The sequence below is a fragment of the Lonchura striata genome, chromosome 33, assembly GCF_046129695.1.
Source record: "Lonchura striata isolate bLonStr1 chromosome 33, bLonStr1.mat, whole genome shotgun sequence".
Taxonomy (NCBI): domain Eukaryota; kingdom Metazoa; phylum Chordata; class Aves; order Passeriformes; family Estrildidae; genus Lonchura; species Lonchura striata.
In genome coordinates this window covers 3,787,065-3,812,191 of record NC_134635.1, presented here as the reverse complement: position 1 = coordinate 3,812,191, position 25,127 = coordinate 3,787,065, and the positions used below count along the sequence as shown (strand labels likewise).

General features: G+C 56.3%; 1 protein-coding gene across 1 annotated transcript in view; it reads right to left on the bottom strand.

The window, feature by feature from the left end:
• LOC144247757 (rho guanine nucleotide exchange factor 11-like) overlaps positions 1–25,127 on the bottom strand; it is a 39,772-nt gene that overhangs the window by 9,442 nt on the left and 5,203 nt on the right. The window contains exons 3-29 of the mRNA XM_077789338.1: positions 24,924–25,022; positions 22,917–22,966; positions 22,759–22,816; positions 22,072–22,208; positions 20,906–20,977; positions 19,356–19,442; positions 18,227–18,388; positions 17,737–17,811; positions 17,563–17,628; positions 16,817–16,918; positions 16,566–16,667; positions 15,915–15,957; positions 15,550–15,646; positions 13,650–13,706; positions 13,491–13,556; positions 13,085–13,108; positions 12,689–12,842; positions 11,607–11,691; positions 11,224–11,253; positions 9,920–10,046; positions 7,855–8,070; positions 6,746–6,793; positions 6,299–6,585; positions 4,511–4,657; positions 2,696–2,778; positions 2,348–2,473; positions 216–333 (exon numbers count right to left, since the gene is read on the bottom strand). Coding sequence (XP_077645464.1) covers positions 216–333; positions 2,348–2,473; positions 2,696–2,778; positions 4,511–4,657; positions 6,299–6,585; positions 6,746–6,793; positions 7,855–8,070; positions 9,920–10,046; positions 11,224–11,253; positions 11,607–11,691; positions 12,689–12,842; positions 13,085–13,108; positions 13,491–13,556; positions 13,650–13,706; positions 15,550–15,646; positions 15,915–15,957; positions 16,566–16,667; positions 16,817–16,918; positions 17,563–17,628; positions 17,737–17,811; positions 18,227–18,388; positions 19,356–19,442; positions 20,906–20,977; positions 22,072–22,208; positions 22,759–22,816; positions 22,917–22,966; positions 24,924–25,022 — 2,718 coding nt within the window. The remainder of the gene's footprint in view (positions 1–215; positions 334–2,347; positions 2,474–2,695; positions 2,779–4,510; positions 4,658–6,298; positions 6,586–6,745; positions 6,794–7,854; positions 8,071–9,919; positions 10,047–11,223; positions 11,254–11,606; positions 11,692–12,688; positions 12,843–13,084; positions 13,109–13,490; positions 13,557–13,649; positions 13,707–15,549; positions 15,647–15,914; positions 15,958–16,565; positions 16,668–16,816; positions 16,919–17,562; positions 17,629–17,736; positions 17,812–18,226; positions 18,389–19,355; positions 19,443–20,905; positions 20,978–22,071; positions 22,209–22,758; positions 22,817–22,916; positions 22,967–24,923; positions 25,023–25,127) is intronic.

Here is a 25,127-nt window from a genome sequence, read left to right as displayed (position 1 = left end):
GGGGAAGGGCTGAGGGATCGGGGCCATTCCCGGAACATTCCGGATGCAGGGATGAGGCTCCGGGGCCGTTCCCGGAACATTCCGGATGCAGGGATGAGGCTCCGGGGCCGTTCCCGGAACATTCCGGATGCAGGGATGAGGCTCCGGGGCCGTTCCCGGAACGTTCCGGATGCAGGGATGAGGCTCCGGGGCCGTTCCCGCGGCGCCGGCCGTACCCGGCGTGCACTTGAGGATGTTCTCGAGCAGCAGCGGGTACTTGGTCAGGCGCTGCATCTCGGCCACCAGCAGATCCTTCAGCTGCAGCCGCCGGCACTGCGGCTGGCTCTCGGCCTCCTGCGAGAGGGACGGGCCCGAATCCCGGAATTCCTGAGCCCTCTGCTGCCCCAAACCCCGAAATCCCGGAATTCCTGAGCCCTCTGCTTCCCCAGACCCCGAAATCCCGGAATTCCTGAGCCCTCTGCTGCCCCAGACCCCGAAATCCCGGAATTCCTGACCTCACTGCTTCCCCAAACCCCGAAATCCCGGAATTCCTGAGCCCTCTGCTTCGCCAGACCCCGAAATCCCGGAATTCCTGAGCCCTCTGCTGCCCCAGACCCCGAAATCCCGGAATTCCTGACCTCACTGCTTCCCCAAACCCCGAAATCCCGGAATTCCTGAGCCCTCTGCTTCGCCAGACCCCGAAATCCCGGAATTCCTGAGCCCTCTGCTGCCCCAGACCCCGAAATCCCAGAATTCCTGAGCCCTCTGCTGCCCCAGACCCCGAAATCCCGGAATTCCTGAGCCCTCTGCTGCCCCAGACCCCGAAATCCCGGAATTCCTGAGCCCTCTGCTGCCCCAGACCCCGAAATCCCAGAATTCCTGAGCCCTCTGCTTCGCCAGACCCCGAAATCCCGGAATTCCTGAGCCCTCTGCTGCCCCAGACCCCGAAATCCCAGAATTCCTGAGCCCTCTGCTGCCCCAGACCCCGAAATCCCGGAATTCCTGAGCCCTCTGCTGCCCCAGACCCCGAAATCCCGGAATTCCTGAGCCCTCTGCTTCCCCAGACCCCGAAATCCCAGAATTCCTGAGCCCTCTGCTGCCCCAGACCCCGAAATCCCGGAATTCCTGACCTCACTGCTTCCCCCAGTCCCAAAATCCCAGAATTCCTGACCTCCCTGGTCCCTCCAGTCCCAAAATCCCGGAATTCCTGACCTCCCTGGTCCCTCCAGTCCCAAAATCCCGGAATTCCTGACCTCCCTGGTTCCCCAAGCCCCCAGATCCCGGAATTCCTGACCCTTCCTCTGGTGCCCCAAACCCCAAAGTTCCTCATCTCTCTGGTTCCTGGAATCCTGAAATCCCTCAATTCCTGACCTCACTGCTTCCCCAAACCCCAAATCCCAAACCCCAATCCCGTACCTGGATGAAGCTCTGGAATCCCCAATCCCGATCCCGAATCCCAAATCCCAGATCCCAAATCCGTACCTGGATGAAGCTCTGGAATCCCCAATCCCAATCCCCAATCCCCAATCCCAGATCCGTACCTGGATGAAGCTCTGGAATCCCCAATCCCGATCCCAAATCCCCAATCCCGGATCCCAATCCCGTACCTGGATGAAGCTCTGGAATCCCAAATCCCAATCCCAAATCCCGGATCCCAGATCCCAGATCCGTACCTGGATGAAGCTCTGGAATCCCAGATCCCAGATCCCAAATCCCCAATCCCAATCCCGGATCCCAGATCCCAGATCAGTACCTGGATGAAGCTCTGGAATCCCCAATCCTGATCCCGAATCCCAATCCCAATCCCCAATCCCAGATCCCAGATCCCAAATCCCAATCCCAATCCCAATCCGTACCTGGATGAAGCTCTGGAATCCCAGATCCCAGATCCCAAATCCCAATCCCAATCCGTACCTGGATGAAGCTCTGGAATCCCCAATCCCGATCCCGAATCCCAATCCCAATCCCCAATCCCCAATCCCAGATCCCAGATCCCAAATCCCAATCCCAATCCCAATCCCAATCCCAATCCGTACCTGGATGAAGCTCTGGAATCCCCAGTCCCGAATCCCCAATCCCATTCCCAATCCGTACCTGGATGAAGCTCTGGAATCCCCAATCCCCAATCCCAATCCCAATCCCAATCCGTACCTGGATGAAGCTCTGGAATCCCAGATCCCAATCCCAATCCCAGATCCCAGATCCCAGATCCCAAATCCCATTCCCAATCCGTACCTGGATGAAGCTCTGGAATCCCCAATCCCGAATCCCCAATCCCAATCCCCAATCCCAATCCCAATCCCAATCCCAATCCCAATCCGTACCTGGATGAAGCTCTGGAATCCCAAATCCCATTCCCAATCCGTACCTGGATGAAGCTCTGGAATCGCGCCTCCTTGCGCTGTTTGCTGCGGATCAGCTCCAGCGCCATCGACTGCGAGGAGCAGAAGGCGGCGGCGGCGCGCTGGAATTCCTCCTGGGCGGCGCCCTCGAACTGGGAACGGGAAACGGCATTCCCGAAATTCCCGGCGTTCCCAAAATTCCTTGGGATTCCCCAGATCCCCACAATTCCTGGAATTCCTGGTGTTCCCGAAACTCCAGGCACTCCCTGCATTCCCAAAATTCCCGGCATTCCCAGCACTCCTGGCATTCCCGGCGCTCCCAGCATTCCCAGCACTCCCAAAATTCCCAAAATTCCCGAAATTCCCGGGCTCACCCGGGCCAGCATGAGGTCTCCGATGGCGCCGATGACGGGGCCCTGCTCCTCCCGCAGGCGCCGCATGGATTCCCAGAGGGAATCTGGGAAGAGCGGGATCAGCCGCTGCCTCCGGGGACCGGGGTTTGGGATTGGGGATTTGGGGCTTGGGATTCTGGGAATTGGGGGTTTGGGGATTTGGGATTTTGGGATTTCGGGATCTGGGATTTGGGATTTTGGGGATTTCGGGATTTGGGATTTCAGGGATTTGGGATCTGGGGCTGGGCCGCTCACCGTGCACACCGATGAGCTCGGGCAGGTTGGGGAAGGGCGGGATCCCACCGGGATGTGGGGAACCAAAGAGGTCAGCAGCTTTGGGATTTGGGATTTTGGGGATTTTGGGATTTGGGATTTCAGGATCTGGGATTTCAGGATCTGGGATCTGGGATGTTCGGGCTGGGCCGCTCGCCGTGCACGCCGATGAGCTCGGGCAGGTTGGGGAAGGGCGGGATCCCACCGGGATGTGGGGAACCACCGGGGTCAGCAGCTTTGGGATTTGGGATTTGGGATCTGGGATTTCAGGATCTGGGATTTCGGGATCTGGGATGTGGGGCTGGGCCGCTCACCGTGCACGCCGATGAGCTCGGGCAGGTTGGGGAAGGGCGGGATCCCACCGGGATGTGGGGAACCAAAGGGGTCAGCAGCTTTGGGATTTGGGATTTTGGGGATTTTGGAATCTGGGATTTCGGGATTTGGGATTTCAGGATCTGGGATGTGGGGCTGGGCCGCTCACCGTGCACGCCGATGAGCTCGGGCAGGTTGGGGAAGAGCGGGATCCCACCGGGATGTGGGGAACCAAAGAGGTCAGCAGCTTTGGGATTTGGGATTTGGGATTTTGGGGATTTTGGGGATTTTGGGATCTGGGATTTCAGAATCTGGGATGTGGGGCTGGGCCGCTCACCGTGCACGCCGATGAGCTCGGGCAGGTTGGGGAAGGGCGGGATCCCACCGGGATGTGGGGAACCAAAGAGGTCAGAAGCTTTGGGATTTGGGATTTGGGATTTTGGGGATTTCGGGATCTGGGATTTCGGGATTTGGGATTTCAGGATCTGGGATTTGGGATGTGGGGCTGGGCCGCTCACCGTGCACGCCGATGAGCTCGGGCAGGTTGGGGAAGAGCGGGATCCCATTGGGATGTGGGGAACCAAAGAGGTCAGCAGCTTTGGGATTTGGGATTTTGGGGATTTTGGGGATTTTGGGGATTTCGGGATCTGGGATCTCGGGATGTGGGGCTGGGCCGCTCACCGTGCACGCCGATGAGCTCGGGCAGGTTGGGGAAGGGCGGGATCCCACCGGGATGTGGGGAACCAAAGAGGTCAGCAGCTTTGGGATTTAGGATTTTGGGGATTTTGGGGATTTTGGGGATTTCGGGATCTGGGATCTCGGGATGTGGGGCTGGGCCGCTCACCGTGCACGCCGATGAGCTCGGGCAGGTTGGGGAAGAGCGGGATCCCACCGGGATGTGGGGAACCAACAGGGTCAGCAGCTTTGGGATTTGGGATTTTGGGGATTTTGGATTTGGGATTTGGGATTTTGGGGATTTCGGGATTTGGGATTTTGGGATTTCGGGATCTGGGACTGGGCCGCTCACCGTGCACGCCGATGAGCTCGGGCAGGTTGGGGAAGGGCGGGATCCCACCGGGATGTGGGGAACCACCGGGGTCAGCAGCTTTGGGATTTGGGATTTTGGGGATTTTGGGGATTTTGGGGATTTTGGGATCTGGGATTTCGGGATTTGGGATTTCAGGATCTGGGATCTGGGGCTGGGCCGCTCACCGTGCACGCCGATGAGCTCGGGCAGGTTGGGGAAGAGCAGCCCCAGCTCCTCCCGGCTCAGGAGCTGCTCCCGGCGCAGGCGCTGCAGGAACAGCGAGTCCAGGACACGCAGGACGCGCAGGTGGGACAGCTCGGTGACAAACAGCTCTGGGGACAGCACAGGGGACACTGGGGACATTGGGGACATTGGGGACAGTGGGGACACTGGGGACAAACAGCTCTGGGGACAGTGGGGACAGCTCAGGGGACACTGGGGACACTGGGGACAGTGGGGACACTGGGGACACTGGGGACACTGGGGACAGTGGGGACAGTGGGGACAAACAGCTCTGGGGACAGCTCAGGGGACACTGGGGACACTGGGGACATTGGGGACAGTGGGGACACTGGGGACACTGGGGACAGTGGGGACAGTGGGGACATTGGGGACAAACAGCTCTGGGGACACTGGGGACACTGGGGACAGTGGGGACAGTGGGGACAGCTCAGGGGACACTGGGGACATTGGGGACAGTGGGGACAGCTCGGTGACAAACAGCTCTGGGGACAGTGGGGACAGCTCAGGGGACACTGGGGACACTGGGGACAGTGGGGACAGCTCAGGGGACACTGGGGACACTGGGGACAGTGGGGACAAACAGCTCTGGGGACAGTGGGAACAGTGGGGACAGTGGGGACAGCTCGGTGACAAACAGCTCTGGGGACAGTGGGGACAGCACAGGGGACACTGGGGACAGCACAGGGGACAGTGGGGACATTGGGGACAAACAGCTCTGGGGACAGTGGGGACACTGGTGACAAACAGCTCTGGGGACAGTGGGGACAGCTCAGGGGACACTGGGGACAGTGGGGACAGTGGGGACAGCTCAGGGGACATTGGGGACAGTGGGGACACTGGGGACAAACAGCTCTGGGGACAGTGGGGACAGTGGGGACAGCTCAGGGGACACTGGGGACACTGGGGACACTGGGGACAGCGGGGACATTGGGGACAAACAGCTCTGGGGACAGTGGGGACAGTGGGGACAGCTCAGGGGACATTGGGGACAGTGGGGACACTGGGGACAAACAGCTCTGGGGACAGCAGAGGGGACATTGGGGACATTGGGGACAGTGGGGACAGTGGGGACAGTGGGGACAAACAGCTCTGGGGACATCGAGGACACCACTGGGGACACTGGGGACATCCGATTCCAAAAGCCGCCCCCGGAGCAGAACCCGACACCCAGAACCAGCCCCAAATCCCAGGAAAAAAACGGGAATGAGATCCCAGATCCAAGAGTGAGACCCCAAATCTCGGGAATCAGTCCCCAAATCCAGCATGGAACAGGGAATCAGTCCCCAAATCCCAGGAATGAGTCCCCAAATCCCAGGAATGAGTCCCCAAATCCCAGGAATGATCTCCCAAATCCCAGGAATGAGCCCCCAAATCCCAGGAATGAGTCCCCAAATCCCAGGAATCAGCCCCCAAATCCCAGGAATGAGCCCCCAAATCCCTGGAATCAGCCCCCAAATCCCAGGAATCAGTCCCCAAACCCCAGGAATGAGTCCCCAAATCCCTGGAATCAGCCCCCAAATCCCAGGAATCAGCCCCCAAATCCCAGGAATCAGTCCCCAAATCCCAGGAATCAGCCCCCAAATCCCAGGAATCAGTCCCCAAATCCCAGGAATCAGCCCCCAAACCCCAGGAATCAGCCCCCCAAAAGCATTGCCCCCACTTCCAGCCTCCCCAGGTGCCGGGACCACCCCGGAATTCCGGGAATTCCGGGAATTCCGGGATTTGGGTACCGTTGATGACCTCCTGCCGATCCACCTCGCGCTGGCTCAGGCTGGCCAGGAGCTCCCGGCCGACCGAGTGCTGCCAGCTCTGGGAATTTGGGGAATTCTGCTGCCAGCTCTGGGAATTTGGGGAATTCTGCTGCCAGCTCTGGGAATTTGGGGAATTCTGCTGCCAGCTCTGGGAATTCGGGGGATTTTGGGATTCGGGATCCGCCTCCAGGTCGGGGACGGGGCCCTGCTCGTCCTCCAGGAGGTGCGGGAGGAGGGGGTCGGCCCCGAAGGGAGAGTCCATGCTCCTGGAATTGGGAAAAATCGGGAAAAATTGGGGGGGGAAAAGAGAGGGAAAGGGGGGGAAAGGGAGAAATGGGAAACAATGGGGGAAATAGGGAAAAAATGGGGAAAAAAGGAGGGGAAAATGGGAAAACTGGGAATGGGAATTCTGGGGGGGTCGCTCACCTGCGCCCCATCTTTGGCGTGTAAGGGGGGGTGGGATTTTCCAGGGATCTGGAAAAAGAATGGAAAAATCCCCCTGGGGTGTCCCAAAATCCCCAATTTTTCCCAATCCTGACGAGTTCACCCTCAAAATCCAGGGATTCAACCCCAAACCCCATTACAGTCCGTGGATTTTTCCAAGGATTCTGCAGGAATTTGGGACCCGAAGGAAAAAAACCCTCCATCCATCCCCCTCAGTCCCATTCCCGAAAACCCCAAATCCCAAACATTCCCCCATCCCAATTTCCCCTCCTTTCCCAGACTTCCATCCCAACTCCCAAATCTGGGCCTGGAATTTCGGGAATTTCTGGATTTCCCACCTGTTGGAGAGGCCGGACGTGCGAAAATTCCCAGAAAACCCCAAATCCCAAACATTCCCCCATCCCAATTTCCCCTCCTTTCCCAGACTTCCATCCCAACTCCCAAATCTGGGCCTGGAATTTCGGGAATTTCTGGATTTCCTACCTGTTGGAGAGGCCGGACGTGCGAAAATTCCCGAAAAACCCCAAATCCCAAACATTCCCCCATCCCAGTTTCCCCTCCTTTCCCAGACCTCCATCCCAACTCCCAAATCTGGGCCTGGAATTTCGGGAATTTCTGGATTTCCCACCTGTTGGAGAGGCCGGAGGTGCGAAAATTCCCAGAAAACCCCAAATCCCAAACATTCCCCCATCCCAATTTCCCCTCCTTTCCCAGACTTCCATCCCAACCCCCAAACCCGGGGCTGGAATTGTGGGAATTTTGGGAATTTCTGGGATTTCCCACCTGTTGGAGAGGCCGGAGGTGCGAAAATTCCCAGAAAACCCCAAATCCCAAACATTCCCCCATCCCAATTTCCCCTCCTTTCCCAGACTTCCATCCCAACTCCTAAATCTGGGGCTGGAATTGTGGGAATTTCGGGAATTTCTGGATTTCCCACCTGTTGGAGAGGCCGGAGGTGCGAAAATTCCCAGAAAACCCCAAATCCCAAACATTCCCCCATCCCAATTTCCCCTCCTTTCCCAGACTTCCATCCCAACTCCCAAATCTGGGGCTGGAATTGTGGGAATTTTGGGAATTTCTGGATTTCCCACCTGTTGGAGAGGCTGGAGGCGGAGGAGGAGGCCGAGTGCAGCCGGGGGGTGTCGCTCCCGGTGCTCCCGGAATTCCCGGAATTCCCGGAATTCCCGGTGTCCATGTCCACGTCGCTGCGGGATCGCGGCACGGGCTCGGCGCGCCGGGAGCGCCGCAGCTCCTCCCGCCCCTTCAGCGACTCCGAGCGGCCCAGGCGCACCTCGGGCGGGCAGCTGCTGGGAAACGGGGAAAATCCCGGAATTCCGGCACAAATCCCGGGATTCCAGGCAAAAATCCCGGGATTCCAGGCAAAAATCCCGGGATTCCAGGCAAAAATCCCCAGGAATTAGAGGGAAACCCCCAGATCAGGTGCGCCTCGCAGCGGGAGATGCTGGGAACAGGGAAAATTCTGGAATTCCACAAGAATTCCAGAATTCTGGGGGAAAAAAAAAAATCCCACGATTCCAGGCAAAACTCTCCAGGAATTACAGCAGGAATCCCGTGATTCCAGGTGAAACCCCTGGGATTTAGGGAAAACCCCCGGGATTTAGGGAAACCCCCTGGGATTCAGGTGAACCCCCATGGGATTTAGGTGAAAACCCCAGAATTTTGGGGAAAACCCCTGGATTTTAGGGGAAAATCCAGAATTTTAGGGAAAACCCCAGAATTTAGGGAAAAAAAACCCAGAATTTAGGGAACCCCCCAGGATTTTGGGGAACCCCCCAGGATTTGGGAACCCCCTGGGATTTGGGAACCCCCCAGGATTTAGGGAACACCCCCCGGGATTCGGGACCCCCAGGATCCGGGATTCCTGGGATTCGGGATTCCCAGGATTCGGGATCCCCCCCGGGGATTCGGGAACCCCCCCCAGGATTCGGAAACCCCCCGGGATTTAGGGAACACGCCCTGGGATTCGGGATCCCCGGGATTCGGGATCCCCCGGGATTCGGGATTCCCAGGAATCGGGACCCCTGGGATTTTGGATCCCCAGGATTCGGGATCCCCGGGATTCGGGATCCCCCCCCGGGATTCGGGAACCCCCCCCCAGGATTTTGGATCCCCAGGATTTGGGAACCCCCAAGGATTTAGGGAACACCCCCTGGGATTCGGGATCCCCGGGATTCGGGATCCCCCCAGAATTCAGGGATCCCCGGGATTCAGGATTCCCGGGATCCGGGACCCCCGGGATCTGGTATCCCCAGGATTCAGGGATCCCCGGGATTCAGGAACCCCCCGGGATCCGGGATTCCTGGGATCCGGGACCCCCAGAATTCAGGATGCCCAGAATTCAGGATCCCCAGGATCCGGGACCCCCAGAATTCAGGATCCCCAGGATCCGGGATCCCCAGGATTCAGGATCCCCGGGATTCAGGGATCCCCAGGATTCAGGATTCCCAGAATTCAGGACCCCCGGGATCCGGTATCCCCAGGATTCAGGGATCCCCAGGATTCCGGATCCCTGGGATTCAGGAACCCCCCGGGATCCGGGATCCCCGGGATCCAGGACCCCCAGAATTCAGGATCCCCAGAATTCGGGATCCGGGGTCCGGGACCCGCAGAATTCAGGATCCCCAGAATTCCGGATCCCTGGGATCCCCCCAGAATTCCGGATCCCCGGGATCCCCCCAGAATTCCGGATCCCCCCAGAATTCCGGATCCCCGGGATCCCCCCAGAATTCCGGGTCCCCGGGATCCCCCCAGGATTCCGGATCCCCCCAGAATTCCGGATCCCCCCAGAATTCCGGATCCCCGGGATCCCCCCAGAATTCCGGATCCCCGGGATCCCCCCAGAATTCCGGATCCCCCCAGAATTCCGGATCCCCGGGATCCCCCCAGAATTCCGGGTCCCCGGGATCCCCCCAGAATTCCGGATTCCCCAGAATTCCGGACCCCCAGAATTCCGGATCCCGGGGTCCGGTATCCCCAGAATTCCGGACTCCCAGGATCCAGGATCCCCAGAATTCCGGATCCCCCAGAATTCCGGATCCCCAGGATTCCGGATCCCCGGGATCCCCCCAGGATTCCGGATCCCCGGGATCCCCCCAGAATTCCGGATCCCCGGGATCCCGGATCCGGGGGCGGTACCTGGCCTCCAGCAGCCCCTCGGGGACGCTGCCGGTGGAGCGGCGCTGCGCCGGGCCCGGCTCCGGCCGCTCCCCGTTCCCGTTCTCAAAGTGCCGGATCATGGTCCGGACGCTGCCCGGCTTCCCGGCTGGAAAAGCGGGAATTCCGGCCGGGATGAGCCCCACTGCCCAAGCCAAAGCCCAAACTCCCCGCCCGAATTCCCAGCCCAAATCCCAGACCTGATCCTGCTTCCCCAAATCCCAAATTCCCAAATCCCAAACCTGATCCTGCTTCCCTAAATCCCAAATTCCCAAATCCTGACCCTAAATCCCAAATTCCCAAATCCCAAACCTGATCCTGCTTCCCTAAATCCCAAATTCCCAAATCCCAAACCTGATCCTGCTTCCCTAAATCCCAAATTCCCAAATCCTGACCCTAAATCCCAAATTCCCAAATCCCAAACCTGATCCTGCTTCCCAAGGTTCCATTCTGAATCCCAAACCCCCAATTTCCCTCCTAAATCCCAAATTCCCAAATCCCAGACCTGATCCTGCTTCCCTAAATCCCAAATTCCCAAATCCTGACCCTAAATCCCAAATTCCCAAATACTGACCCTAAATCCCAAATTCCCAAATCCTGACCCTAAATCCCAAATTCCCAAATCCCAAACCTGATCCTGCTTCCCCAAATCCCAAATTCCCAAATATTGACCCTAAATCCCAAGTTCCCAAATCCCAAACCTGATCCTGCTTCCCTAAATCCCAAATTCCCAAATCCTGACCCTAAATCCCAAATTCCCAAATCCCAAACCTGATCCTGCTTCCCAAATTTTGGTTCCTGAATCCTAAACCCCCAATTTCCCTCCTAAATCCCAAATTCCCAAATCCCAAATTCCCAAATATTGACCCTAAATCCCAAATTCCCAAATCCCAAACCTGATCCTGATTCCCTAAATCCCAAATTCCCAAATATTGACCCTAAATCCCAAATTCCCAAATCCTGATCCTAAATCCCGAATTCCCAAATATTGACCCTAAATCCCAAATTCCCAAATCCCAAACCTGATCCTAATTCCTGAATTTCCCTTCCTAAATCCCGAAGTTTCCACCCTGAATCCCAAACCCCCAATTTCCCTCCTAAATCCCAAATTGCCAAATCCATCGTGAATCCCAAATCCTGATCCTAAATCCCAAATCCCAACTCCCCCAAATTCTCAGGAATTTCATCGGGGAAGAAAGAATGGGAATAAGCCCCAAAAGCAAGGGAGAAAAAAAAAAAAAGAGGAAAAAATGAAGGAAAAGCAACAAAAATTTGGGAATTTTTACCTTCCGTGGGGGACAGGGGGACATGAAATGCTGGAAAACAAAGAGGAGATATCAAAATTCCCAAAATCCCGGGGAAAAACCGGGAATTAGGGAATGCTGATGGGATGAGAACAGGAAAAAAACGGGATGGGAACGCGGGAATGAGGCCAGGATCTGGGAATTCCAGGGGAACTGGGGGAATTCCAGGGGAAATTCCCAGGAAATTCCCAGGAAAATGGCAGGAAATTCCCAGGAAATGGCAGGAAATTCCCAGGAAAATGGCAGGAAATTCCCAGGAAAATGGCAGGAAATTCCCAGGAAATGGCAGGAAATTCCCAGGAAATTCCCAGGGGATTCCAGGCGGCCGCCGGCATTCCCGGATTTGGGAATTGCGGAGCACTCACTGCTCTGGGAGGAGCTCCGGGGCTTCCCGATGTATTTCAGGATCGGGTTCTGCCTCTGCTCCTTCTCCTTCCTGGAGCTGCTGCTCTGCTGGGAAAAAGTCCTGGAAGCGCTCGGAATGCCGGGAATTCCCAGCCCAAATCCCAAATTCCCAGCGCAAATCCCAAATTCCCAGCCCAAATCCCAATTTTCCCAGCCCAAATCCCAAATTCCCAGCCCAAATCCCAAATTCCCAGCCCAAATCCCAATTTTCCCAGCCCAAATCCCAAATTCCCAGCCCAAATCCCAAATTCCCAGCGCAAATCCCAAATTCCCAGCCCAAATCCCAAATTCCCAGCCCAAATCCCAAATTCCCAGCCCAAATCCCAAATTCCCAGCCCAAATCCCGATTTTCCCATCCCAAATCCCGATTTTCCCATCCCAAATCCCGATTTTCCCGGCCCAAATCCCAAATTCCCAGCCCAAATCCTGATTTTCCCAGCCCAAATCCCGATTTTCCCAGCCCAAATCCCAAATTCCCATCTCAAATCCCGATTTTCCCAGCCCAAATCCCGATTTTCCCAGCCCAAATCCCGATTTTCCCAGCCCAAATCCCAAATTCCCAGCCCAAATCCCAAATTCCCAGCCCAAATCCCAAATTCCCAGCCCAAATCCCGATTTTCCCAGCCCAAATCCCAAATTCCCAGCCCAAATCCCGATTTTCCCAGCCCAAATCCCGATTTTCCCAGCCCAAATCCCAAATTCCCATCCCAAATCCCAAATTCCCAGCCCAAATCCCAAATTCCCAGCCCAAATCCCAAATTCCCAGCCCAAATCCCAAATTCCCATCTCAAATCCCGATTTTCCCATCCCAAATCCCGATTTTCCCATCCCAAATCCTGAATTCCCCATCCCAAATCCCGAATCCCAGGATTTGGCTCCAAAAATCCCGGAATTCAGGTCTAAAATTCCCAGGACTTGGGTGAAAATTCCCAGAAAATTCCCGGGATTCCCTCCAAGACCCCCGGGCTGCACTCCGGGGTCTCCCCCCGGAGCTTTTCCCGGGAATCCGCGGCAATTCCCGGGAATTCCCGGCAATTCCCACCTTTTTGGCCTTGGGGAAGAAGGGCAGCCACTTGTCCTTGTCCGGGATCTTCTCGGAGGCTCCGGGATTCCGAGATTCCCGGAATTCCCGGAATTCCCGGGGCTGGATCCCGGCGTGGGCCATGAAGGTGCTGAGGGCGAAGGCCATGGGAGCGCTGGGAAGAGAATTCCAGAGGGTGGGAAGGGCAGAATTCCCAGAAATCCCGGGATTCCGAGGGGATCCGCTGGGAGAGCGGAAAGAGGGAAAACTGGGAATTCCAGGGAAAGGATCCACAGGGAAAACTGGGAATGGGAGGGAAAAGAGGGAAGGGAAAAAGGGAGAAGATTCCACAGGGAAAATCGGGAATGGCCCAAATTCCCGGATTTTTTCCCCGCTGGATCCGCTGGATCCGCTCACCTCCGCTCCTCCTCGTACTTGGAGCTGCGGGAAAAGGAATTCCTTGGATTCTTCCAATCCCAATCCCAAAATTTCCATTCCAGCCCCCGATCCCGTGGGGAATTCCCAAATCCCATCCGGAATTCCCAAATCCCCCAGGAATTCCCAAATCCCCCAGGAATTCCCAAATCCCACCGGAATTCCCAAATCCCCCCGGAATTCCCAAATCCCCCAGAATTCCCAAATCCCCCAGAATTCCCAAATCCCACCGGAATTCCCAAATCCCCCGGGAATTCCCAAATCCCCCAGAATTCCCAAATCCCCCCGGAATTCCCAAATCCCACCAGAATTCCCAAATCCCCCGGGAATTCCCAAATCCCCCCGGAATTCCCAAATCCCCCGGGAATTCCGGCTGCTCCCCACTCACAGGATGTCCCCGAGGTGCCCCAGCTGCCGCTCGGCCGCCGCCCGTTCCCGGCATTCCCGGCGTTCCCGACATTCCCGGGATTCCCGCGGCTCCGGAGCCTTTTCCAGGTGTTTTTCCAGGTGTTTTTCCAGGTGTTTTTCCAGCTGTTCCAGCTGCTCCAGCTGCTGCAGCTCGTTCTCCCCGTAGAGCCCGCCCAGCCCCAGCGTGCGCTTGGCCCTGGGAAATGCCAAAAAACCGGGAATGGCAGCGCCCAAAAATTCCCAAAATTCCCGAAATTCCCAAAATGCGGGATTTGCTGCTTGGTTCTCTGGGAAATGCCAAAAAACCGGGAATGGCAGCGGCCAAAAATTCCCAAAATTCCCGAAATTCCCAAAATGCAGGATTTGCTGCTTGGCCCTGCCGGGAAATGCCAAAAAACCGGGATGGGCAGAGCCCAAATATTCCCAAAATTCCTGAAATTCCCAAAATGCGGGATTTGCTGCTTGGTTCTCTGGGAAATGCCAAAAAACCGGGAATGGCAGAGCCCAAATATTCCCAAAATTCCCGAAATGCGGGATTTGCTGCATGGTTCTCTGGGAAATGCCAAAAAACCGGGATGGGCAGAGCCCAAAAATCTCCCAAAGTCCCAAAATTCCCAAAATTTCCAAATTGCCAGGTCTGCCACATGCTTCTCTGGGAAAAGCAAAAAAAAAAAAAACTGGATTAGCAGCACCCAAAAAATCCCAAAATTCCCAAAATTTGGGATTTTCCTGAGGCTTTGCCCAAAAAAAGAGACAGGAGCTCCTGGAATTCCCAGGATCGGGAATTTTCTGGGATGTTCTGGGATTTTCCTGGGATTTTTCCTGGGGTTTTCCCAGAGTTTTCCTGGGATTTTTTCCGGGATTTTCCTGGGATTTTCTGGGGTTTTCCCAGAGTTTTCCTGGGATTTTTTCCAGGATTTTTCCTGGGATTGTCTGGGGTTTTCCCAGAGTTTTCCTGGGATTTTTTCCAGGATTTTTCCTGAGATTGTCTGGGGTTTTCCCAGAGTTTTCCTGGGATTTTTTCCAGGATTTTTCCTGAGATTGTCTGGGGTTTTCCCAGAGTTTTCCTGGGATTTTTTCCAGGATTTTTCCTGGGATTTTTCCTGGGGTTTTCCCAGAGTTTTCCTGGGATTTTTTCCAGGATTTTCCCTGGGATTTTCTGGGATTTTCCTGGGATTTTTCCTGGGATTTTCCCAGAGTTTTCCTGGGATTTTTTCCAGGATTTTTCCTGGGATTTTCTGGGGTTTTCCCAGAGTTTTCCTGGGATTTTTTCCAGGATTTTTCCTGGGGTTTTTCCTGGGGTTTTCCCAGAGTTTTCCTGGGATTTTTTCCAGGATTTTCCTGGGATTTTTCCTGGGGTTTTCCCAGAGTTTTCTGGGATTTTTTCCAGGATTTTTCCTGGGATTTTTTCCAGGATTTTTCCTGAGATTGTCTGGGGTTTTCCCAGAGTTTTCCTGGGATTTTTTCCAGGATTTTTCCTGAGATTGTCTGGGGTTTTCCCAGAGTTTTCCTGGGATTTTTTCCAGGATTTTTCCTGGGATTTTTCCTGGGGTTTTCCCAGAGTTTTCCTGGGATTTTTTCCAGGATTTTCCTGGGATTTTTCCTGGGGTTTTCCCAGAGTTTTCTGGGATTTTTTCCAGGATTTTTCCTGGGATTTTTTCCAGGATTTTTCCTGGGATTTTCTGGGGTTTTCCCAGAGTTTTCCTGGGATTTTTTCCAGGATTTTTCCTGAGATTGTCTGGGGTTTTCCCAGAGTTTTCCTGGGATTTTTTCCAGGATTTTTCCTGGGATTTTTCCTGGGGTTTTCCCAGAGTTTTCCTGGGATTTTTTCCAGGATTTTCCCTGGGATTTTCTGGGATTTTCCTGGGATTTTTCCTGGGATTTTCCCAGAGTTTTCCTGGGATTTTTTCCAGGATTTTTCCTGGGATTTTCTGGGGTTTTCCCAGAGTTTTCCTGGGATTTTTTCCAGGATTTTTCCTGGGGTTTTTCCTGGGGTTTTCCCAGAGTTTTCCTGGGATTTTTTCCAGGATTTTTCCCACCTGTAGTCCTGGAGCTGCTCCTGGATTTCCGGGATGACGAATTCCTGCGCCTCCAGCAGCGCCGGCTGCAGCTCGTCGCCGTTCCGCAGGCGGAGCTCTGGGAATGGGGAAATCCGGGAATTCGGGAATTCGGGAATTCCCGGGGCTCAGCCCCAAACCTCTCCCGGTGTCCTGGGATTCCAGGAAAAGTCTGGGAATTCTGGGATCCCAATTGGAGTTCTTTTGGGAATTCTCCAGGTTTTGGGAATGCTCCGGGTGCTCCTCTCTCATTCCCAACTTTCCTGGGCTCCGGGAAAAGTTTGGAATTCCCGAACCCGGCCCTGGGCTCCTTTTCCCAGGGGAAATTCCCAGAATTCCGAACTCACCGATCTCGGCCAGGAGCTGCTCCGGCACCTTCACCCGCAGGGGCTGGAAAAGAGGGAAAAGCATCCCAAAATCCCAGAAATCCATCCCAAAAATCCCGGGGAATCCATCCCAAAATCCCATCCCAAAAACCCGGGAAATCCATCCCAAAAATCCTGGGAAATCCATCCCAAAAACCCGGGAAATCCATCCCAAAAATCCCAGAAATCCATCCCAAAAATCCCGTGAAATCCATCCCAAAAATCCTGGGAAATCCATCCCAAAATCCCATCCCAAAATCCCAGAAATCCATCCCAAAAATCCCGTGAAATCCATCCCAAAAATCCTGGGAAATCCATCCCAAAATCCTGGAAAATTCTCCCCAAATCCTGGGAAATCCATCCCAAAATCCATCCCAAAATCCCATCCCAAAAACCCGGGAAATCCATCCCAAAAATCCTGGGAAATCCATCCCAAAAACCCGGGAAATCCATCCCAAAAATCCATCCCAAAAATCCTGGGGAATCCATCCCAAAATCCCATCCCAAAATCCCAGAAATCCATCCCAAAAATCCTGGGAAATCCATCCCAAAATCCTGGGAAATCCTCCCAAAATCTCTTTAAATCCCCAAAGAATCCCAGGAATTGCGGGGAAATCCCGGGAATTTGCTGACCGCGCTCCTGTCCAGGAAGATGTTCCAGATGTGCCTTCCCAGGGCTCGGGAATCCCTGGAATTGCTCTGCTGGCAGCAAACCTCGGAGCACAGGTGGAACAGCTGCGGGAAAAGCGGGAATTCCGGGAATGCTGAGGAATTCCCGGGAATTCGCCTCCATCCGGACCCCTGGGAACACCCTGGGAGGCGCCAGGGCTTGGGAATGGGATCCCAAGGGGGAGAAAATCCCGGGAATTTTGGGAATTGCTCACCAGAGGAGTGGGGTCGGCCTGGGAGAAGAGGAATCTCAGGAAAACTCCCAAATGGGCCGGGCGGGATTTGAGAATTCCCAAATCCTGGAACACGGAGTCGCTCTGGGAACACGGAGAGGGAAAAGTGGCGGCTGTGCTAGGATCCCAAAAATCCCACCCGGAATCCCCAAAATCCCCTCAGAAATCCCGAAATCCCCTCAGAAATCCCGAAATCCCCTCAGAAATCCCCCCGGAATCCCCAAAATCCCGGAAATCCCCTCAGAAATCCCGAAATCCCCTCAGAAATCCCGAAATCCCCTCAGAAATTCCGAAATCCCCTCAGAAATCCCAAAATCCCCTCAGAAATCCCGAAATCCCCTCAGAAATCCCGAAATCCCCTCAGAAATCCCAAAATCCCCTCAGAAATCCCGAAATCCCCTCAGAAATCCCAAAATCCCCTCAGAAATCCCGAAATCCCCTCAGAAATCCCCGAAATCCCCTCAGAAATCCCGAAATCCCCTCAGAAATCCCGAAATCCCCTCAGAAATCCCGAAATCCCCTCAGAAATCGCCCCGGAATCCCCAAAATCCCCTCAGAAATCCCCAAAATCCCCTCAGAAATCCCCCCGGAATCCCCAAATTCCCCCCGGAATTCCCAGACCCCCCTGGAATTCCCAGACCCCCCGGAATTCCCAGACCCCCCGGAATTCCCAGACCCCCCGGAATTCCCAGATCCCCCGGAATTCCCGCTTTTCCCGGGATTCCCACCTCGCTGCTGCCGCTCCCGGGGTCACAATCCTCCTCGGGGCCGATGATTTGGGGCCTCCCCGATCCCTATCCCAAAAAAAAAAACCGGGATCACGCTCCGGGGAAGGGCTCTGGGGGGTCCCCGTGGGGATTCCCGGGATTTCCTGGGATTCTCCCGGGATTTTCCAGCCCCACCGGATCCGTGGCGAGGCCGAGCACGGGGGAGCTCCGGGGGCTGCCGGGCTGGGAAAAGCCGGAATTCCGGGATACCTGGGGAGAGAAATTTCGGGATCAGGACCCCCAAAAACCCCCCAGGGCAGGCGGGAATCCCAAATTCCCTCGGAATTCCCAGGGAAAACGCCCAGAGAAGGAAAAAGAGCCGGGAATTCTGGGGGATCCCAAATTCCGGGGGGAGTTTCTCCCTCTCCTGGAATTTCCCCCCCCGTTTTCCCAAACTTTTCATGGAGTTTTTCCCAGAATTTTCATCCCCTCTCCCACATTTTTCCTGGAATTATTTCTCCTTCTTTTCCCTGAGTTTTCCCCCATTTCCCCAAACCTTACCTGGAACTTTCCCGAAGTTTCCTTGGGATTTTCACCCCCTTTTCCCGAATTTCCCCTGTCACTTCCCAGTTGTTCCCAGAATTTCCCCAGATTTTCCCGGATTTTTCCCGGATTTCCGCCTCACCTCTGCCAGGGCCGGGAGCCGCTCGGGGCCGGATTCCAGCCCCGGGTCCCCATCCCGGGAATCCCGGGAATCCCGGGAATCCCGGGGGAATCGCCCCGGGAGCTGCGGGGACCCCGCCAGGCTCCGCAGGAATTCCCCTTCCAGGGGCCGGGACCCCAAATCCTGGGAATGGGAACGGCGGGAATGGGGAATTCCCGGGAAACGCGCAGGTGGGAAAGGCAGGAAAGGGCAGCTCCGGGAATTCCCAATGCAGGAATGGGCAATTCCGGGAGCTCCCGGAAAGGCAGCGATGGGAAAATTCCCAGAGCCACTCCCGGAATTCCCACACCCACTCCCGGAATTCCCAGACCCACTCCCGGAATTCCCAGACCCACTCCCAGAATTCTCATATCCATCCCCGGAATTCCCACACCCATTCCCGTATTCCCACTCCCGTAATTCCCAGCCCATTCCCATATTCCCACTCCCAGAATTCCCGTATCCATTCCCAGAATTCCCAGACCCACTCCCAGAATTCCCAGCCCATTCCCATATTCCCACTCCCAGAATTCCCGTATCTATTCCCAGCATTCCCAGATCCATTCCCGTACCCATTCCCACACCCACTCCTGGAATTCCCAGCCCACTCCTGGCATTCCCACACACATTCCCGACCCATTCCCGTACCCACTCCCAGAATTCCCATATCCATCTCCTGAATTCCCACACCCATTCCCATATTTCCACTCCCAGAATTCCCAGACCCACTCCCAGAATTCCCACACCCATTCCCGTATTCCCACTCCCAGACCCATTCCCGTACCCACTCCCGGAATTCCCAGCCCATTCCCGTATTCCCGCTCCCAGAATTCCCGTATCCATTCCCAGCATTCCCAGATCCATTCCCGTACCCACTCCTGGAATTCCCAGCCCACTCCCGGCGTTCCCGGCCCATTCTCGGCCCATTCCTGGAATTCCCAGCCCACTCCCAGCATTCCCAGCCCACTCCCGGTGTTCCCGGCCCACTCCTGGAATTCCCAGCCCACTCCTGGAATTCCTGGCCTATTCCTGTGCCCATTCCCAGCCCACTCCCGGTGTTCCCGGTATTCCCGGTGTTCCCGGAATTCCCGGTATTCCCGGTTCCCCGTACCTCCTGCAGCACCTTGAGCTGCAGCTGCCCCAGGCGCCGCCGCGCCGCCTCCAGCTGCTCCTGCCCCGCCGTGCCCGCCTGGCAGCGCTGCGGGCACCGGGAACCGGGAATGGGCACCGGGAATGGGCACCGGGAATGCGGGAATGGGCACCGGGAATGGGCACCGGGAATGTGGGAATGGGACACGGGAATGGGACACGGGAATCCGGGAATGGGATATGGAATGGGCACCGGGAATGCGGGAATGGGATACGGGAATGGGCACCGGGAACCGGGAATGGGCACCGGGAATGGGCACCGGGAATGTGGGAATGGGATACGGGAATGGGCACCGGGAACCGGGAATGGGCACCGGGAATGGGCACCGGGAATGTGGGAATGGGCACCGGGAATGGGCACCGGGAATCCGGGAATGGGCACCGGGAATGGGCACCGGGAATTCGGGAATGGGCACCGGGAATGGGCACCGGGAATGCGGGAATGGGCACCGGGAATGGGCACCGGGAATGCGGGAATGGGATACGGGAATGGGCACCGGGAATTTGGGAATGGGATACGGGACGGGCACCGGGAATTCGGGAATGGGACAGAGGGAACCGGGAATGCAGGAATGGGACATGGGAATGAGAGACGGGAATGAGAGATGGGAATGTGGGAATGGGACACGGGACGGGCACCGGGAACCGGGAATGGGACATGGGAATGGGCACCGGGAATGTGGGAATGGGACACGGGACGGGCACCGGGAACCGGGAATGGGCACCGGGAATGGGCACCGGGAATTCGGGAATGGGCACCGGGAATGGGCACCGGGAATGTGGGAATGGGATACGGGAATGGGCACCGGGAATTCGGGAATGGGCACCGGGAATGGGCACCGGGAATGTGGGAATGGGATACGGGAATGGGCACCGGGAATTCGGGAATGGGACATGGAATGAGAGACGGGAATTCGGGAATGGGACACGGAACAGGCACCGGGAATGTGGGAATGGGACACGGAATGGGCACCGGGAATGTGGGAATGGGACATGGGAATGAGAGACGGGAATGTGGGAATGAGACATGGAATGGGCACCGGGAATTCGGGAATGGGACACGGAACGGGCACCGGGAATGAATCCGGGAATGAGACGAACGGGCACCGGGAATGGGACAGAGGGCACCGGGAAATCCGGGAAAACACGGGAATCAGACACAGCAGTCAGCAGGAAAGGCAGGAACGAGGCACAACAGTCACCGGGAAACCCGGGAATCGGACAGAAGAGTCACCGGGAAACCCGGGAATGACACACAACAGTCACCGGGAAACACGGGAAACAACAAAAAACACGGAAAATGGGACAGGACACTCACTGGGAAATCCAGGGAACACGGGAATGACACACAACAGTCACCCGGAAATCCCCAGAAGCAAATAAACAACCACCAGGAAATCCCAGAAAAAACACCCCAGGAAATCCCAAAAAAAGTGAAAACCCCCCAGGACATTCCCAGGGAATTCCCCAGAAGGCGCCAGAGGAGCGGGAAGAGGGAAAGCGAGGCGGCACCTGGAGCTCGGCCTCGGCCTGGCGCAGCATCTTCCGCAGGATCTGCGCCGCGTGCCTCCGCACCTCCGGGTCCTGCGGGAACGGCGGGAATGCGGGAATGACGGGAATGACAGCGGGAACGGTGGGAATGACGGGAATGACAATGGGAATGACGGCGGGAATAACGGGAATGACGGTGGGAATGATGGGAATGACGGCGGGAATAACGGGAATGACAGCGGGAATAACGGGAATGACAATGGGAATGACAGCGGGAATAACGGGAATGACAGCGGGAATGACGGGAATGACAGCGGGAATGACAGCGGGAATAACGGGAATGACAGCGGGAACGGCGGGAATGCGGCGGGAATGACGGCGGGAATGACAGTGGGAATAACGGGAATGACAGCGGGAATGACGGGAATGATGGCGGGAATGACGGGAATGACAGCGGGAATGACGGGAATGCAGTGGGAATGACGGGAATGACAGCGGGAATGACGGGAATGACGGCGGGAATGACAGCGGGAATGACGGTGGGAATGACAGCGGGAATGACAGCGGGAATAACGGGAATGACGGCGGGAATGGTGGGAATGACGGCGGGAATGATGGCGGGAATGACGGGAATGACAATGGGAATGACAGCAGGAATGACGGCGGGAATGACGGGAATGACAGCGGGAATGACAGCAGGAATGAGAGCGGGAATAACAGGAATGACGGGAATGATGGCGGGAATGATGGGAATGACAATGGGAATGACAGCGGGAATAACGGGAATGACAGCGGGAATGACAATGGGAATGGGGGGATGAAACGGGAATGAGGGGATAACGGCATAATGGGAATAACAGGAATGGTGGAATAATGGGAATAACAGGATAATGGGATAATGGGAATAACAGGATAATGGGATAATGGGAATAATAGGAATGGGGGGGAGGGTGGAATTAATGGGTATAGTGGGAATGGGATAATGGGAATGTGAACAGGAACAAGAATAATGGGAATAATGGGAATGGGATGGCAATGGGAACGGGTATGAGGGGGTTGGGATCCGCTCAGGGAATCCCGGGATCTCCTGGGGGAGTTTTGGGGTCACTTGAGGGAATTCCGGGCTCCCTCTGGAATTCCGGGCTCCCTCTGGAATTCCGGGCTCCCTCCGGAATTCCGGGGCTCACCTGGAGGGGCCTGGGCTCCGTGATGAGCTGGGGGGGCCCCTGGGGACACCCCGAGGGCTCCGGCTCCGGCTGGGATCCCGGAATTCCCGTGGGTCCGGGCGCGGATCCCAGCAGGGTCAGGGCCACGTAGGCGCCGGCTGGAAACAGAACGGGACACGGGAACGTCAGCAGGAATTCCAGGAAAAGTCTGGGATAAAGGGGCTGGGAGCGGGGCTCGCAGGGAAAACTGACACAGGAAGAAATTCCAGGCAAAAAATTCCAGGAGAAGGATTTCCTGGAAAAATTTGGGGTGAGGGGTGATGAGGGGAATTCCAAAAATCAGCTGGGAAAAGGGAGCGAGAAGGATCTCCAGGAAAATGGGGGGGAAAAGGATTTCCAGGAAATACCTGGGGTAAAGGGGGTGAGAAAGATTCCCGGGAAAAACTTGGGAAAAGAGGTGAGAAGGATTCCCAGGGAGAATTTCCAGGAAAAAATTTCCAGGAGAACTGGGAGTGGGAAGCATTTCCAGGGAGAATTTGGGATGAGGGACAAGAAGGATTTCCTGGAAAAACACGGGGAAAAGGGGCTGGAAACACCTCCAGGCTCCCCCCAAATTCCCAAAGGATGGAAAACCCTCTCCCCTTCGCTCAGCCCCGCCTTTCCCCACGGAACGGGACGAGAATTCCCAGAATTCCATCCCAAACTCACACTTGATCAACTTCACCACCTCCAGGTGGGAGCTGTTGGCCACCATGGTCCCGTTCACCTGGAAGAGCCGGGACAGGGCTGGGCAAGGGCCGGGAAACGGGAATTTTCCCCGGGAACGCGGGGAGGCCGCCGGGAACGCGGGAGTCGGGAACGCGCACCTTGAGGATCCGGTCGCCCTCCTGCAGCCCGGCCCTCATGGCAGCCCCACCTGGACACGGGCAGGGGTCAGGAGCACATCCCACATTCCCTCCGGAATATTCCACAGGGACCCGCGCCCCCTCGGCCCCATCCCTGCCAATCCCAAAGCAAAACCCCCAAACCCGGAGCACTTCCCAAGGAAAACCCCATTTCTCCCACGTTTTCCCTCATTTTCCCACATTTTCTCTATTTTCCCGCCATTTTCCCTCATTTTCCCCATGCTTTTCCCTCATTTTCCCACATTTTCTCTATTTCCCCACCATTTTCCCACATTCCCTCCGGAATATTCCACAGGGACCCCCGCCCCCTCGGCCCCATCCCTGCCAATCCCAAAGCAAAACCCCCAAACCCGGAGCACTTCCCAAGGAAAACCCCATTTCTCCCACATTTTCCCTCATTTTCCCACATTTTCTCTATTTTCCCGCCATTTTCCCCACACTTTTCCCTCATTTTCCCCATGCTTTTCCATCATTTTCCCACATTTTCTCTATTTCCCCACCATTTTCCCACATTTCCTCCGGAATATTCCACAGGGACCCGCCGCCCCCTCGGCCCCATCCCTGCCAATCCCAAAGCAAAACCCCCAAACCCGGAGCACTTCCCAAGGAAAACCCCATTTCTCCCACATTTCCCTTCCATTTTCCCACATTTTCTCTATTTTCCCGCCTTTTTCCTGTCGTTTCCCCCAGTTTTCCCACGTTTTCCCCACACTTGCCCATTTTCTGAATTTTCCTGCGGTTTTCCCCACAATTTCCCACATTTCCCCCATTTTCTCTGTTTTCCCTCCACCTCCCCCTCATTTTCTGTCCGTTTTTCCCTCATTCTCTCCATTTTTCCAATTTCCCGCCATTTTCTCCCCCGTTTTCCCGCCATTTTCTCCCCCGTTTTCCCGCCATTTTTCTCCATTTTCTCCCCCATTTTCCTCCTTTTTCCCCCATTTTCTCCCCCAAGCTGAGGCTGGGGATGGATGAGGGCACCCCTGGGCATTGTCTGGCCATCCCCATGTCCAACCCGTGTCTGTCTGTCCATCCCTGTGTCCATCCCTGTGTCCAGCCCCGTGTCCGTCTGTCCATCCTCGTGTCCGTCTGTCCATCCCTGTGTCCATCCCCGTGTCCGTCTGCCCATCCCCGTGTCCATCCCCGTGTCCATCCCCATGTCCATCCCCATGTCCGTCCGTCCATCCCCGTGTCCATCCCCGTGTCCGTTTGTCCATCCCTATGTCCATCCCCGTGTCCATCCCCGTATCTGTCTGTCCATCCCCGTATCTGTCTGTCCATCCCCGTGTCCATCCCCGTGTCCATTCCCGTGTCCGACTGTCCATCCCCGTGTCCATCCCCGTGTCCATCCCCGTGTCCATCCCCGTATCTGTCTGTCCATCCCCGTGTCCATCCCCGTGTCCATCCCCGTGTCCATCCCCGTATCTGTCTGTCCATCCCCGTGTCCATCCCCATGTCCATCCCCGTGTCCGACTGTCCATCCCCGTGTCCATCCCCGTGTCCGTCTGTCCATCCCCGTGTCCATCCCCGTGTCAGTCTGTCCATCCCTGTGTCCATCCCCATGTCCGTCTGTCCATCCCCGTGTCCATCCCCGTGTCAGTCTGTCCATCCCTGTGTCCATCCCCATGTCCGTCTGTCCATCCCCCTGTCCATCCCCGTGTCCAGTCCCGTGTCCATCCCCGTGTCCATCCCCATGTCCGTCTGTCCATCCCCGTGCCCATCCCCGTGTCCATCCCCGTGTCCATTCCCGTGTCCGTCTGTCCATCCCCATGTCCATCCCCATGTTCATCCCCGTGTCCATTCCCGTGTCCGTCTGTCCATCCCCGTGCCCATCCCCGTGTCCATCCCCGTGTCCGTCTGTCCATCCCCGTGTCCATCCCCGTGTCCGTCTGTCCATCCCCGTGTCCATCCCCGTGTCCGTCTGTCCATCCCCGTGTCCGTCTGTCCGTCCCCGTGTCCGGCGGCGCCCACCTGGCCGCACGGACTGCACGAGCACGACGCGGTCGCCGCTGACGGTGAAGCCGAAGCCATGCTGGTCCCGCTGGATGATCACGCAGCGCTGCACCAGCCCTGCGCACACGGACACGGACACACGGACACGGGACACGGACACGGGACACGGACACGGGACACGACACACGGACACGGACAGGGGACAGAGGGACAGGAGCAAGG